The sequence below is a fragment of the Bos grunniens genome, chromosome 6 (assembly GCF_055505025.1).
Source record: "Bos grunniens cultivar Pamir isolate PY7600 chromosome 6, Bosgru_T2T1.0, whole genome shotgun sequence".
In the NCBI taxonomy this organism is placed as follows: domain Eukaryota; kingdom Metazoa; phylum Chordata; class Mammalia; order Artiodactyla; family Bovidae; genus Bos; species Bos grunniens.
In genome coordinates, this window is record NC_141170.1 from 26,989,267 (window position 1) to 27,001,627 (window position 12,361).

General features: G+C 39.6%; 1 protein-coding gene across 1 annotated transcript; it reads left to right on the top strand.

Moving 5' to 3' along the window:
• Positions 1–5,952: 5,952 nt before the first annotated feature.
• On the top strand, positions 5,953–11,909 carry LOC147370454 (endotoxic shock protective protein U9-ORF-like). Its single transcript, XM_086407316.1, has 4 exons — positions 5,953–6,006; positions 7,530–7,580; positions 10,071–10,106; positions 11,684–11,909. The coding sequence occupies exons 1-4, from the start codon at positions 5,953–5,955 to the stop codon at positions 11,831–11,833; spliced, it is 291 nt and encodes a 96-aa protein (XP_086263442.1). The 3' UTR covers positions 11,834–11,909.
• Positions 11,910–12,361: the final 452 nt, after the last annotated feature.

The following is a 12,361-nucleotide window of genomic DNA, read 5'->3' on the forward strand; positions in this document are numbered from 1 at the left end:
CTTAATTCCACTTGAAAAAGCTGTCCTGTGCACACTCTAACCCAAGAAGAAACTGCTGTAGAGGCCAAAGTGCCTGCCGCCAGCCCATCCAACAGTAGAATTCCCTCCAGTCAGCAGCAGGAATTCTCAGGGGTCTCCAGTCTCAAAGGGAGAGGAGATAGGACAGATACCCCAGGGTTCAAGTCCCTGGGAACCTGGTTCTCCACATTAGAATCATCTGGGGAGGCAACTGTTTACTGATGCCTGAGCTCCATTCCAGATCGACATTAAGATAATCAGGATGTCTGGGGGTAGAAACTGGGCATGGACAACTATTATAAAAAGTCAGTCTAGGGTTTCCCTGGTGGCTCAGTAGGAAAGAGTCCACCTTCCAATGCAGGAGTCACGGGTTTGATCCCTGGTTTGGGAAGATCCCACATGCCATGCAGCAACTAAGCCCGTGTGCCCCAACTATTGAGCCTGTGCCCTGGAGCCTGGGAGCCACAACTACTGAGCCCACACACCACAACACCCGTGTGACCTAGAGCCTGTGCTCCACAACGAGAGAAGCCAGAGCAATGCGAAGCCTGCACACAGCAACTAGGGAGTAGCCCTTGTTGGCCGCAACTAGAGAAAAGCCTGAGCAGCAACGAAGACTCAGGACAGCCAGGAGTAAATAAATAATTGTTTAAAACATCAGTCTAATGTGTGGCCATATTGAAAACCGCCACCTCAGGGGGTTTCTGTTTTGTTCAGACTTTAGAGCAAAAATTATGATGACCAAGAGGCAGGAGCCTCTCATTACAAAACACAAGATTCAAATGCCTTTAATGACACAGTGGGAACACTGTGTCTGAGCACAGCAGTAGTTGGGGTGAATGGTAATCATGGTGTACGTGTGTTTACTCCAAGGGTGAGGATAATTCGCTCTTCAGTGAGGGCATAGAACCAAGGACCAGCTCCCACCTTGGGAAGCCCTGGCTGCTGACCCAGCCCCAAGGGGAGGACCTGCAGGGAAGAGGCTTTGGTGTGCCTCACTCACACCGGCTGGATGCATTGAATTTTGAAATAAAAGGCATTGTAAAGAATCCCCAAAATTAATCTCTTTATCTGAGAGGCAAGTTTGGAATGAACCATTCCACGAAGTAGACAGCAAACTCAGCAGAACTGGGAAAACCACTAACACGTTCACCAAATTCTCTTAAAATGAATATGGATTAAAACTTGATTTCTGGATTTCCTGGCCACTTTTATATACTCCCCTCTCTCAGGAGGAGTATTTGGTTGAACATGCTTTAGAAAAATGACATCTCCAAAGATGAAAGTTTTATCTACAAAATTAGCGTTCTAATTTTCTAATTCTTAAGAGATTTTAATATATGAAGAAACTGAGTCAACTGATCCATGACACTTTCCTTTTGATTTCATTAATGACTGAAGTTTCCTCTTTCCTAAAGGATAATGAGGATCTGGTGATTTTTGCTTATCTATTTTGGCTTCTGAATCACTCAATTAGTCAGGATTTCTAAAACACCACACTGCATGCAGACACTCCTGCCACTTCCGGCTTCATCTCATCCTTTAAGAAGACTGAACCACCTATGGATCCACCAACCCACCATGTTCTTCTCACTTCCATGTTTTGGTTCACACTGTCCCCTTTGCTTGGAATGTCTTTTCTGTCCTTCCCATTAAGCCTGGGTGAAATTTTCCCATTTGCACATTGATGGACCTGAAGGGTATCATGCTTAGTGAAATAACAGAAAGACAAATACTACATCACTTATATGTGGTATCTAAAACATAAAACAAATGAATATTAAAAAAAAAAAAACAGAAATAGACACAGATACAGAAAACAAATGAATGGTTACCAGTGGGGAGAGGGAAGAGCAAGATAGGGGTAGGGGATTAAAGTAGTACAAACTACATTGTATAAAATAAGATACAAGGATTTACTGGAGAAGGAAATGGCTACCCACTCCCGTATTCTTGCCCGGAGAATCCCATGGACAGAGGAGCCTGGTGGGTTACAGTCCATGGGGTTGCAAGAGTAGGATGTGACTTAGTAACTAAACCACCACCACCCACAAGGAATATAGCCAATATTTTATAATAATTTTAAATGGAGTATTACCTATAAAATATTGAATCATTATGTTGTATATTTTTAACTAATATATAAATCAACTAAAAAAAAAAAGAACAAAAGGCACACTGAGAAAAAGTGTGACATTCTACTCCAGGTGGTAGTCTGTGCTTCTTAGTGCTGAGAGCTTGTGAATCTTCAAAGGGAAAGCACACACTCCTTTGGGATGTCACACCTCAGAAAGTTGAGAGGTCCACTCCCTCAAATTTACTCCTGAAGGACCAAAATTTTGATCCCCACTGTTGAGAAGCCAAGAGTTAGTGCCTCAATTTTAGGAGATGCAGATAGGTTAACAAGCAAGGTTTTCTCGTCGGTCCAGCCACCCTTTTGCAAAGGCGGGAGGAACAACCATGGTCTTCTGACAACTGTGGTCCTGAGGAAGCAGATTGGAAAAGGTGAAACCTGTGTCTTTCAAGACTGGTTGCTTCTTGGAAATGGCTGCTCTTCCTTGGAGGCTGCCAGGTTTTGTGATCCTGGCATTGGCAGGCCATGTTGGCTGTTAATTTGCCCCTCATGTGAGTGGTGCCACATCTCTTGTGTTCTGTCTTTATCCACATTTTCTGTTCTTACACCACACCACACCTTTCTTTTTTTTCCGAATATAAAATTTCCTTAAGGTTTAAAAACAAACAAGGTTCTCCTATGGCTCCCAGACTATCCTGTTTGCTGCTGCTTAGTAGGGTGGTTGGGTCCCCATGATGATAGATCCAGAGGTTTCTTTGACTTTTCTCACTCATCACTATCTCTGTTCCAGATAAGATGAAAGAGAAGAGGGGATACTGCTTTAAAAGGGCTCAATCTGTTTCATCAAACTAGAGAAAAAGAGTGAATTCTGGGTTACAGGCAATTACACTATTCACATAGTTTCATAGCTAGAACATGGGAGGTCTCTGAGGCAAAGTTGTGAAGCCTGCATTTTATTTCATTTTGCATCTGAGCTTAAAAGTACTAGAACCTTTTCACAGAACTAGGTTATATACCCCAATAAAAGACTGCTCATTAGAAAGAAATACTGTGAAAGGAATTGGGTTTGGCAAAGTGATACCTTAGCTAAGCTGTTAGTGTCTCACAGGTGATGTTATTCAAGACTGAATAACCAAGATTTTTATTAAAAAAAAAATACTGCAGACCAATTTCGTAGAAGGTGATGGCAACCCACTCCAGTGTTCTTGCCTGGAGAATCCCAGGGACGGGGGAGCCTGGCAGGCTGCCATCTATCTATGGGGTCGCACAGAGTCGGACACGACTGAAGTGACTTAGCAGCAGCAGACCAATTTACCTGGACCACAGAAGTAAAACCTATAGACGTGGAGAGTACAGGACTTCTCCAAAAGGAACTAAATATTTATCCTACAAAACATACAGAGCAAGAGATGAGTGAGCTTTTGTCAGAGGAGGGAAGAATGTCTTTTCTCTGGTACCGAGTTAGCAGGGACCTGGACTCTGAGATAAGTAGACCTCTGGTGTGTTCTCTGTGGGAAATCGAACTGACCTTCAACAAGTGACGCCAGCACCAGCAGAGCTGAGCTTGGACTCAGGGGCTAGTGCTCCCTCCGCTTATCCAGCTCATAGCCTCTTGTCTCCGCCATGAATGAGATGGCAGAACAAGACTTCCTCTGTCAAGGCATGATTCATGCAAATGTCAATGGATTTACCTTAAATCTTTTAAGCTGAAATTCTCAAGGTGTATCTTTCAGCCAAGCTACTAATACAGTTTGGTACTTTTCTAGTTGTTGCAATTATTTGTCCTGATTGCTCATTAGCAAAACCCTAGGTCACCTGAATTATTCATATCTCAAGAACAACCACAAAAAACGTATTCCGATCAGAGACAAGTGTCTTGGCCCCGCCAAGAATGAAGTATTGGCCCTATCCTAGTCCCATGCAAATGAGGGTCATGAGGACTCATTGGTTTTTAATGTGCTGATACTACACGTCATTAGAATCCACATATATAAATACCTTCCAGTTATCCAGATCATCTGGAAACGAGGCGTCAAGGAAATCTCAACCATCTTGAACATTCTGTTTTTCCTGGTGTACAAGGTAATAAATATCCTTTCAATTATAAATTTTATTATTTTATCAAAAATATAGACAACTGGAAAGGCTGAGAATTAAAGAATTTAATTTATTGACAATAACATTTTAATTCTCTTTTATAGTCATGTGGCCTATGTTTTTAACCCTTTAAATATTATCCCATGGACTCACATTTTATTTATTTTAAATATGTTACTCTGATACTTGTTCTGGGTTGTATTAGGGTTTTAAAATAGTGAGTGAACCCAAATTATAGAAAAAGAGCAATCACAAAAATCCTACATAGGTGGAATTTTAGAAGTTATGCCTATTTCCCTCCTCCATATTTAGAGCAATGAATATATGGAAAAAAAGAGGAGCATCAATCAACAGTTATAAGAGGGGAACATAAAGGATGCAAGCCTTCCAGTAGGCAATAATAGTTACAAGAATTTGGTCTTGATATCATCCTCTTGAAGGCTCTCTCCCCATTTCAAATATAATTTAACCTCAAAGATGGATTTTTTAAAATCAATCATTGGCAGCTTGTTTCAAGACATATTCTCTTATGGCATTTCACAGATCTACGGTTATTGGATATGCGTTGTCATTTTCTGTTTTGATTTATTTTAAAATTATAGCTCCCTTTGTAAAAAGTATTCCAAATGACAGAATTAATTTTTATAATTAACATTTACCAAGTGACCCCTCTTACAAAAATGAATCAATTAATATACTGTTGGTAAAAATTATAGCATTCTAATGGAGAAGGAAAACAATTATTTATCTTCAGAATGCCTCATCTCTCTTCTCTTCCTACAAAACAACAATAAAGGGCATTTTGTATACCATTTAAAAGATGTTCTCATAACAGTGTAGCTTTTTTCTTGTTTTCAAGAAAAATGAAAATGATTGAAATAAAAGTTACCATGATATAGCAGAAAACAGAAAACCGTGAATCTATTAGAATTTACTATCACATCAAATAAACCCTCTATATCATAATATGAGTATAGACAAGACAAATACCCACTTCTAAGTGGATATTATACTACTATCTACCTATCAAAGTCACTGTAAGAATCAAATGGAATAATAACTGTATTTCAAAAACTGTGTTTTTATAAACAGCTAATAGACCAATATTCTTTTAAACTCACTAGGTAAATATTGCTAATAAGTATGAAATCCGCCTGCAATGCAAGAAACCCCAGTTTGATTCCTGAGTTAGGAAGATCCACTGGAGAAGGGATAAGCTACCCACTCCAGTATTCTTGGGCTTCCCTGGTGGCTTAGGCAGTAAAGAATCCGCCTGCGATGTGGGAGACCTGGGTTTGATCCCTGGATCGGGAAGATCCCATGGAGAAGGAAATGGCAACTAACTCTAGTATTCTGGCCTGGAGAATTCCATGGACAGAGGAGCCTGGCGGGCTACAGTCCATGGAGTCACAAAGTGTCACACACGACTGAACAACTTTCCCTTTATGAAATGTTTCATACTGTACCTGAATGTGTGTGTGTATGATGTAGATCTTGAATTAGAGCCACACACCATTCATAAGGCATGTGAATCATAATCTATATTCCAATTGTTTAACAGACTTAGCGACTAAACAACAACAACAAAATTATCTTCCAGAATCTCTACTCTATACATCCTTTGGTTCCTAATAGCATAAGCTTCAGTCAAGTTTCTTAAGAAAGTGCCTGATCCAGGGTCAGGCTCCATAAGCAGAAAAGGGTTACATATTTTCTAAGTTAAGAATTAATACTCTTGTTTTACTTACAGATAGAGTCTAAAGATGAAAGTGGTGTTTCTGATCACTTTCCTTTTGGTCACGGCTCACTGCACACCAGTAAGTAACCTCTTAATGTTTATTTCTGCAAATCAGCCTTGGTTCACGCGTTCTAAACTTTAATACTCAATCTTCAAAAAAAAAAAATCTACCATTGGAGTCAAAGTCACAGTCTCCCTTTTAAGTTTCTTTGGAGCTAAAAGTAGCTCTTTCAAGGTATCTTTATAAACCCTGTTAGAGGGCTTCCTTACTGGCCCAGTGGCTAAGATTCCGAGCTCCCCAGGCAGGGGGCCCGGGTTCGATCTCTGGTCAGGAAATTAGATCCCACATGCCGCAAAAGACCCACAGGAGACAAAAAAATAAATACAAATAAATATTTAAAAAAAAAAAACAGTTAGAAAAACAAAAGAAGACTGTCAGAAAAGCAAAAGATTTGAGTCAAACGTAGCAGGGAACTTCGCCTGGCCTCAGAGCACAGCTGTGGTTCTCAATCTTGGCTGCACTTTGGAATTGCTTGGGAAACTTTACAAAGGCCTAAGGCCTGGGTCCTGCCCTCCCAAGCCTGACTTAATTGGCCTGGGGTGTGATGCACAGGCATCAGGATTTTTATCATCTTCCCAGGTGACTGTTTCACTGGGCAGCCAAGGTTGAGAAGTGCTGGTGGAGGAAGGGGCATTGACTGCTCTGGAGAAGCCCTTGATGAACTCTGAGACAATCGGAAGCCCCATGGTGGTTTAGGAAGACTGCAGCTCAGGTTGTTACTGTGAACAAAGCAGAAAGTGAACACAGTGAGACGATTACAGCCTTACCTCAGAGATACAGTGAGTTCAGTTCCAGACCACAACAATAAAGCAACTATCTCAAGAAAGCAGGTCATACGAATTTCTTAGCTTCCCAGTGCATATAAAAGTTATGTCTATATTATAACCTATTATGTATGGATGCAGCAGCGTTATGTCTGCAAAACAGTGTGCACCTTAATATTTTTTGTTTGCTTAAATTTTTCCTTTTCTAAAATTTATTTTTAAACCATATGTACTTTTATTGAAAAATAATTTATTGCTAAAAAACACTAACCATAATCTGAGCCTTTAGCAAGTCGGAGTAGTAACATTAAAGATCACTGAGCACAGATCACCATGACAAATATAATAATAATGAAAAAGCTTGAAACACTTGAGAATTACCCAAATGTGACTCAGAGACACGAAGTGAGAGAGTGCTAGTGGAAACATGGACAGTAGTCCTGCTTGTCACTGGGTTGCCACAAACCTTCGATTTGTTTTGAAAAATATGTACTCTCTGTGAAGCACAATAAAACTAGGTATGCTTATACTTGAGATAATATTTTTGGTACTAAAACAGATTAGTGACTGATGTTAACAGATACAATATTCATTTGCTTATTTTAAAAACAAATGTTTCTTGAGATGGGCGATCATGCAAGGTGCCAGAACTACTCAGATGACAAAACATAGTGCCTGCCTTTTGGGAACTCAAAGTCCAAGCCTCCTAGTTAATCACTATTATTATCATTACAACTGTTTCCTCAGTCTCCATATTCTGTTTCTCAATTTTCACAGGTACAAGAATTTTATCCTGGAATTCACCATGATTACTTCTTAAGCTGGCAGGTGATTGTGTGTGTGTGTGTGTGTGTGTGTGTGTGTGTTTTAAAAACCACCTAAATTAGGAATATTTGTGGTCTCCTAGGAAAATGTGGGAGAAGGCAATGGCACCCCACTCCAGTACTCTTGCCTGGAAAATCCCATGGACAGAGGAGCCTGGTAGGCTACAGTCCATGTGGTCGCTAAGAGTCAGACATGACTGAGCGACTTCACTTTCACTTTCATGCATTGGAGAAGGAAATGGCAACCCACTCCAGTGTTCTTGCCTGAAGAATCCCAGGGATGGGGGAGCCTGGTGGGCTGCTGTCTCTGGGGTTGCACAGAGTCGGACACAACTGAAGCGACTTAGCAGCAGCAGCAGGAAAATGTGATTTAAAGAGAAAATATGTGAGACATTTTCAAGAAGTAATATTTTCAGGAGCATAAAGTATGATTACAAGATTTTCTCTTAGAAAAGGGAACCCTCCTACACTGTTGATGGGAATGTAAATTAGTGCAGCCACTATGGAGAACAGTATGGAGGTCCCTCAGAAAAATAAAAATAGAACTACCATATGATCCAGCAATTCCACTCCTGGGCATATATCCAGACAAAGCTATAATTTGAAAAGATACGTGCACCTCTGTGTTTATAGCAGCATTATTTATAATAGCCAGGACATGGAAGCAACCTAAATGTTCACTGATAGATGAATGGATAGAGAAGATGTAGTATATATACAATGGAGTATTAGTCATAAGAAAGAATGAAATATTAATAATGCCATTTGGAGCAACACAGATGAACCTAGAGATTATCATACCAAGTGAAGTTAGGTCAGACAGAGAAAGACAAATATAATATGATATCACTTATGTCGTATTTAGACACAATACGAAAATGGACACAAATACGACACAAATGAACTTATCTACAGAACAGAAATAGACTCATAGACATAAAGAACAGATTTGTAGTTGCCAAGGGAAGTGGGATGGAGGAGAGATGGACTGTGAGTTTGGGATTAGCAGATTCAAACTATTACATATAGAATGTGTGTGTTAGTCACTCAGTCGTGTCCAGCTCTTTATGACCCCATGGACTGTAGCCCACCAGGCTCCTCTGTCCATGGAATTCTCCAGGCAAGAATACTGGAGACAGCTGCCATTTTCTTCTCTAGGGGACCTTCCCAATCCAGGGATCAAAGTCAGGTCTTCCACACTGCGGGTAGATGCTTTACAGTCTGAGCTATTAGAGAAGCCCCCACATAAAATGGATAACAACAAAGTTCTACTATATAGCACACGGGAACTACATTCAACGTCCTATATTGAAGAGAACATGAAAATGAATATATATGCCTAACTGAGTCAGTGTGCTGTACAGCAGAAAGTAATACAATACTGTAAATCAACTATATTTGAAAAGCATAAAAAAATATATATTTTCTCCAAGGTAAAAATGAAAGAAATCTAAGGTGGGAAGCATAGGAACCAGCCTCACTGGCATGGCTAGGAATTCTGTGGACAGTTCCTGCCAGTTGGGAAAATCATCTCCAGAGAAACAGACCTCTCTAGGCCTGTGAAAATCAGAACATTAGCCTTGAGTTATCTCTTGTTTGAGTGAACACCACCGTTCTCAGTGTGCAACTGATTTAGATTCTTCTCTTTTGCAAATAAGGGGACAACATAAGTCACCAAACTGCTTTTACAAGTTTAGCGTAATCTGACTTCAATAATCTGGAACCCAGAAATCACCAGGATATTTTGTTTTTACAACTTAATATTACGTCTTTACTTTTCAGAGGATACATCACAGAATGAGCCCATATCAACTATTCCTGTATCACATGGTAAACTCATTCAATCTAATATCTAAAAGTCCTCATTAAAAAGTTACACGTGCGATTAATTCCTTTTAGAACACTTTATCTCGACTGACAAATGTCTTTGTCTTTTTTTTTTTTTTTTTTTGCTAAACAAGCTCAGAGATCAATTTATACTTATTTTCAGGAATTATGTTTCGTATAGACTTTTTGATCTGTAGATGGCAGCTTCTTGGTATATTGCTTGCTTCTTCGCATCTCCCTGAAGATGCTTGGAACATCTTTGAAAGCTCAGGTTTCTGCTCAGAGAGAACTGCCAAAGTATACAGCTCTCTGTTCCTCACCTTAGTACTTAACTGCCCTTTCCTTTCATAGGCAGGGATGAATCTCTATGTTTCTATGGATCCTTGTTGCCTTTTTTTTTTTTTTTTAGTGAGGCTGCTAATTTCTGGAAAATTTTTGTACCAGTACTCTTCTCAGCTAACTCCTAACTCCATTCTCTTCATATGATTGTCCAATTAACATTACAACAGCCCCTTTGTTATTCACAGACCTTAAAGTAATTTTTGTAATTTCCTCTTGGAAGTAATTTTCTTTTTGAGAACTTAAAAAAATATCTTTGAACAGAAGCAAAATTTCCTAACAATTAAGTGTCAGATAACTGTTTTGGTTTTTCTTTTCTCCCTTACAGTGCCTTCAGAGGCTTTATGAACTCTGCAATACCTGTGTAAGTTTTCATTCTTGATTTTTCTATCATTATCAGCACTTGAGAGAAGAATGAAGGCTCAGGAAAATAAAGGGAAAGACAAAGGAAACGTGAAATCATGTTTGAGGGTTTGTCATCATAATATTGGCTAATTTCCCATTTATATCTTGTTTTTAATACAACTTTAAGTCACTTATTATGAATGATGAATGTTCCACATACTAACAAAATTACTAATTAATGGAAGGACTAACACTTGTGAATTTGTTTGAAAAGCCTTAGAATTTTTTGAAAATGTTGAAGACAGTTATTAAGCCAAAGTCCTCTCAAATTTTCATTACATGTATCCTACTAATAATATCTGAGAAGGAACTTCAATTTAAAAAAAATACATATATTCATATATATAAACATGTGAAACCATTTAATAAATCATAATTTCTTAAACATATTGTATTTCTTTCCTTCCACTTTTCAGCTCTAAAATGTCCATTTTATGTCAAAGTCACCATCTTATCTTTTAATCCCTTGAGCATTTTAATCATAGCTATTTTAAAGTCAGTGTCTAGTAATTACAACTCTTTGGATCTCCTGAGGGTCTGCCTTTCTGATCTAATTTTTTTTTTCGTTGTCAGTCCAGTCTTGTCCCCCACCACTCCCTCTGACACTTTTTTTAAACCTGGTTGTTGTGGATTGAGCAGTTAACATTGTTTTGAAAACTGTAGACAATTTGAGGTTCTAGATGAAATTGCCTTCCTCCAAAGAGAAAGTTTTTTTTTTTCCTAGACTGTGTAGACCATGCGCACAAAATTCACAGACCACCTTGCTCCATACGGAGACTGAGTTGATTAGAACAAGTCCCCCTGGCTCATTCTTATTCCCAGGGTGAGGTCTTTGGAGTTCTAGCTGTAAGACTGGTTACTTATTAAGTCTCCTTCTCCCTGCGTGCTAAGTTGCTTCAGTCGTGTCCGACTCTCTGCAACCCCAGGAACGTGTATAGCCTACCAGGCTCCTCTGTCCATGGGATTCTCCAGGCAAGAATACTGGAGAGGGTTGCCATGCCCTGCCTTCACTCCTTCTCCCAGGCAGCCCCTGAACTTGGAACTTTTGTCCCCTAGCCCTGTGAGTTTGTTAAAAGTCCTGCTCAGCTTCCAGCCTTTCAGCCACTACTTTGGGGATTGTCAATTGCCTCCCTGGGATTCTTGCCTCCCCGCAATCTCGAGTCCATAACCTCACTTTCTTGTGACTCTGCTACCTTCAGAAGCATGCTTAAACATTTGCGGCGGTGGGGGTTCCAACTCTCCCAGTTGTTCTTTCCAAAGGGATTGGCTGGAACAACAGGTTGGAAAGAAAGTAGTTGATTTTCTTTTCAATGATCAAATACAAACAATGTGAAATTTCATTACCTGTCCTACACATACAGAGAACTAGAAGAAGCTGATAATTTTAATAAAACTTTTTAAAAAATGGCACTGGTTGAAAATTCTCTTATCTATAATAAATTTAACAATGTTTTATTATTCAAGTAGTGGCTATGTAATATTTATATGTTGAATATTTATAGATGCATTCTTGTGTCTTGATTTTTGTCTTATCAGAGGAAACCACCAGTGAACAGACGGACTACCATAGACTCCGTGCTACCGTCCTCACCAGTGACAGAAATTGCTCCTCCTCTGACTCCTACTCCATCAGGCCCCTTTACCCCACCAGGGCCCTTTACCCCTAACAGACGGGGAGACATGTGATTCATGAAGTTCCACAGAGACTTCCTAGCCAAACACAGCATTCTTTCTCCTGCACTGTTTATCACAATTGATGATCAAAGACTCTCTCTGTTCCTTGGACCACAGCACACCCTTTTCAGTATCCTGGATAAAACAGCAATGCTTCATTAAAAAAATGCTTTTATCACTCCTATTATTCCTGAGTGGAATGTCATTTTCCATCATTATTGACATTTAAAGATAGATCAGGAAAATGAGCAAAGGAATCTCAGAAACAGGATCTCTTTCTCTGGGAAGTCACAGGCCTATAGTTAAGAATCAGAGGTTCTATGACAAAGGAAGGAAGGAAAAAGAATTTCGGGGAGAGGTATGCAGCCTGCAGTCTCTGCCAAACATGGGAGGTGAGAGGTGACAGGACCATCCCCAGCCTACATCCAAGCCCTTGAAAGACTTCTGGGATGCTTTCCAGCAAGAGGAGATAGCGTTTTGACCCTTTTAACTGGGAGGGAAACTGATGAAGCCATGAAGAAATGTACTTAAAATTTATTT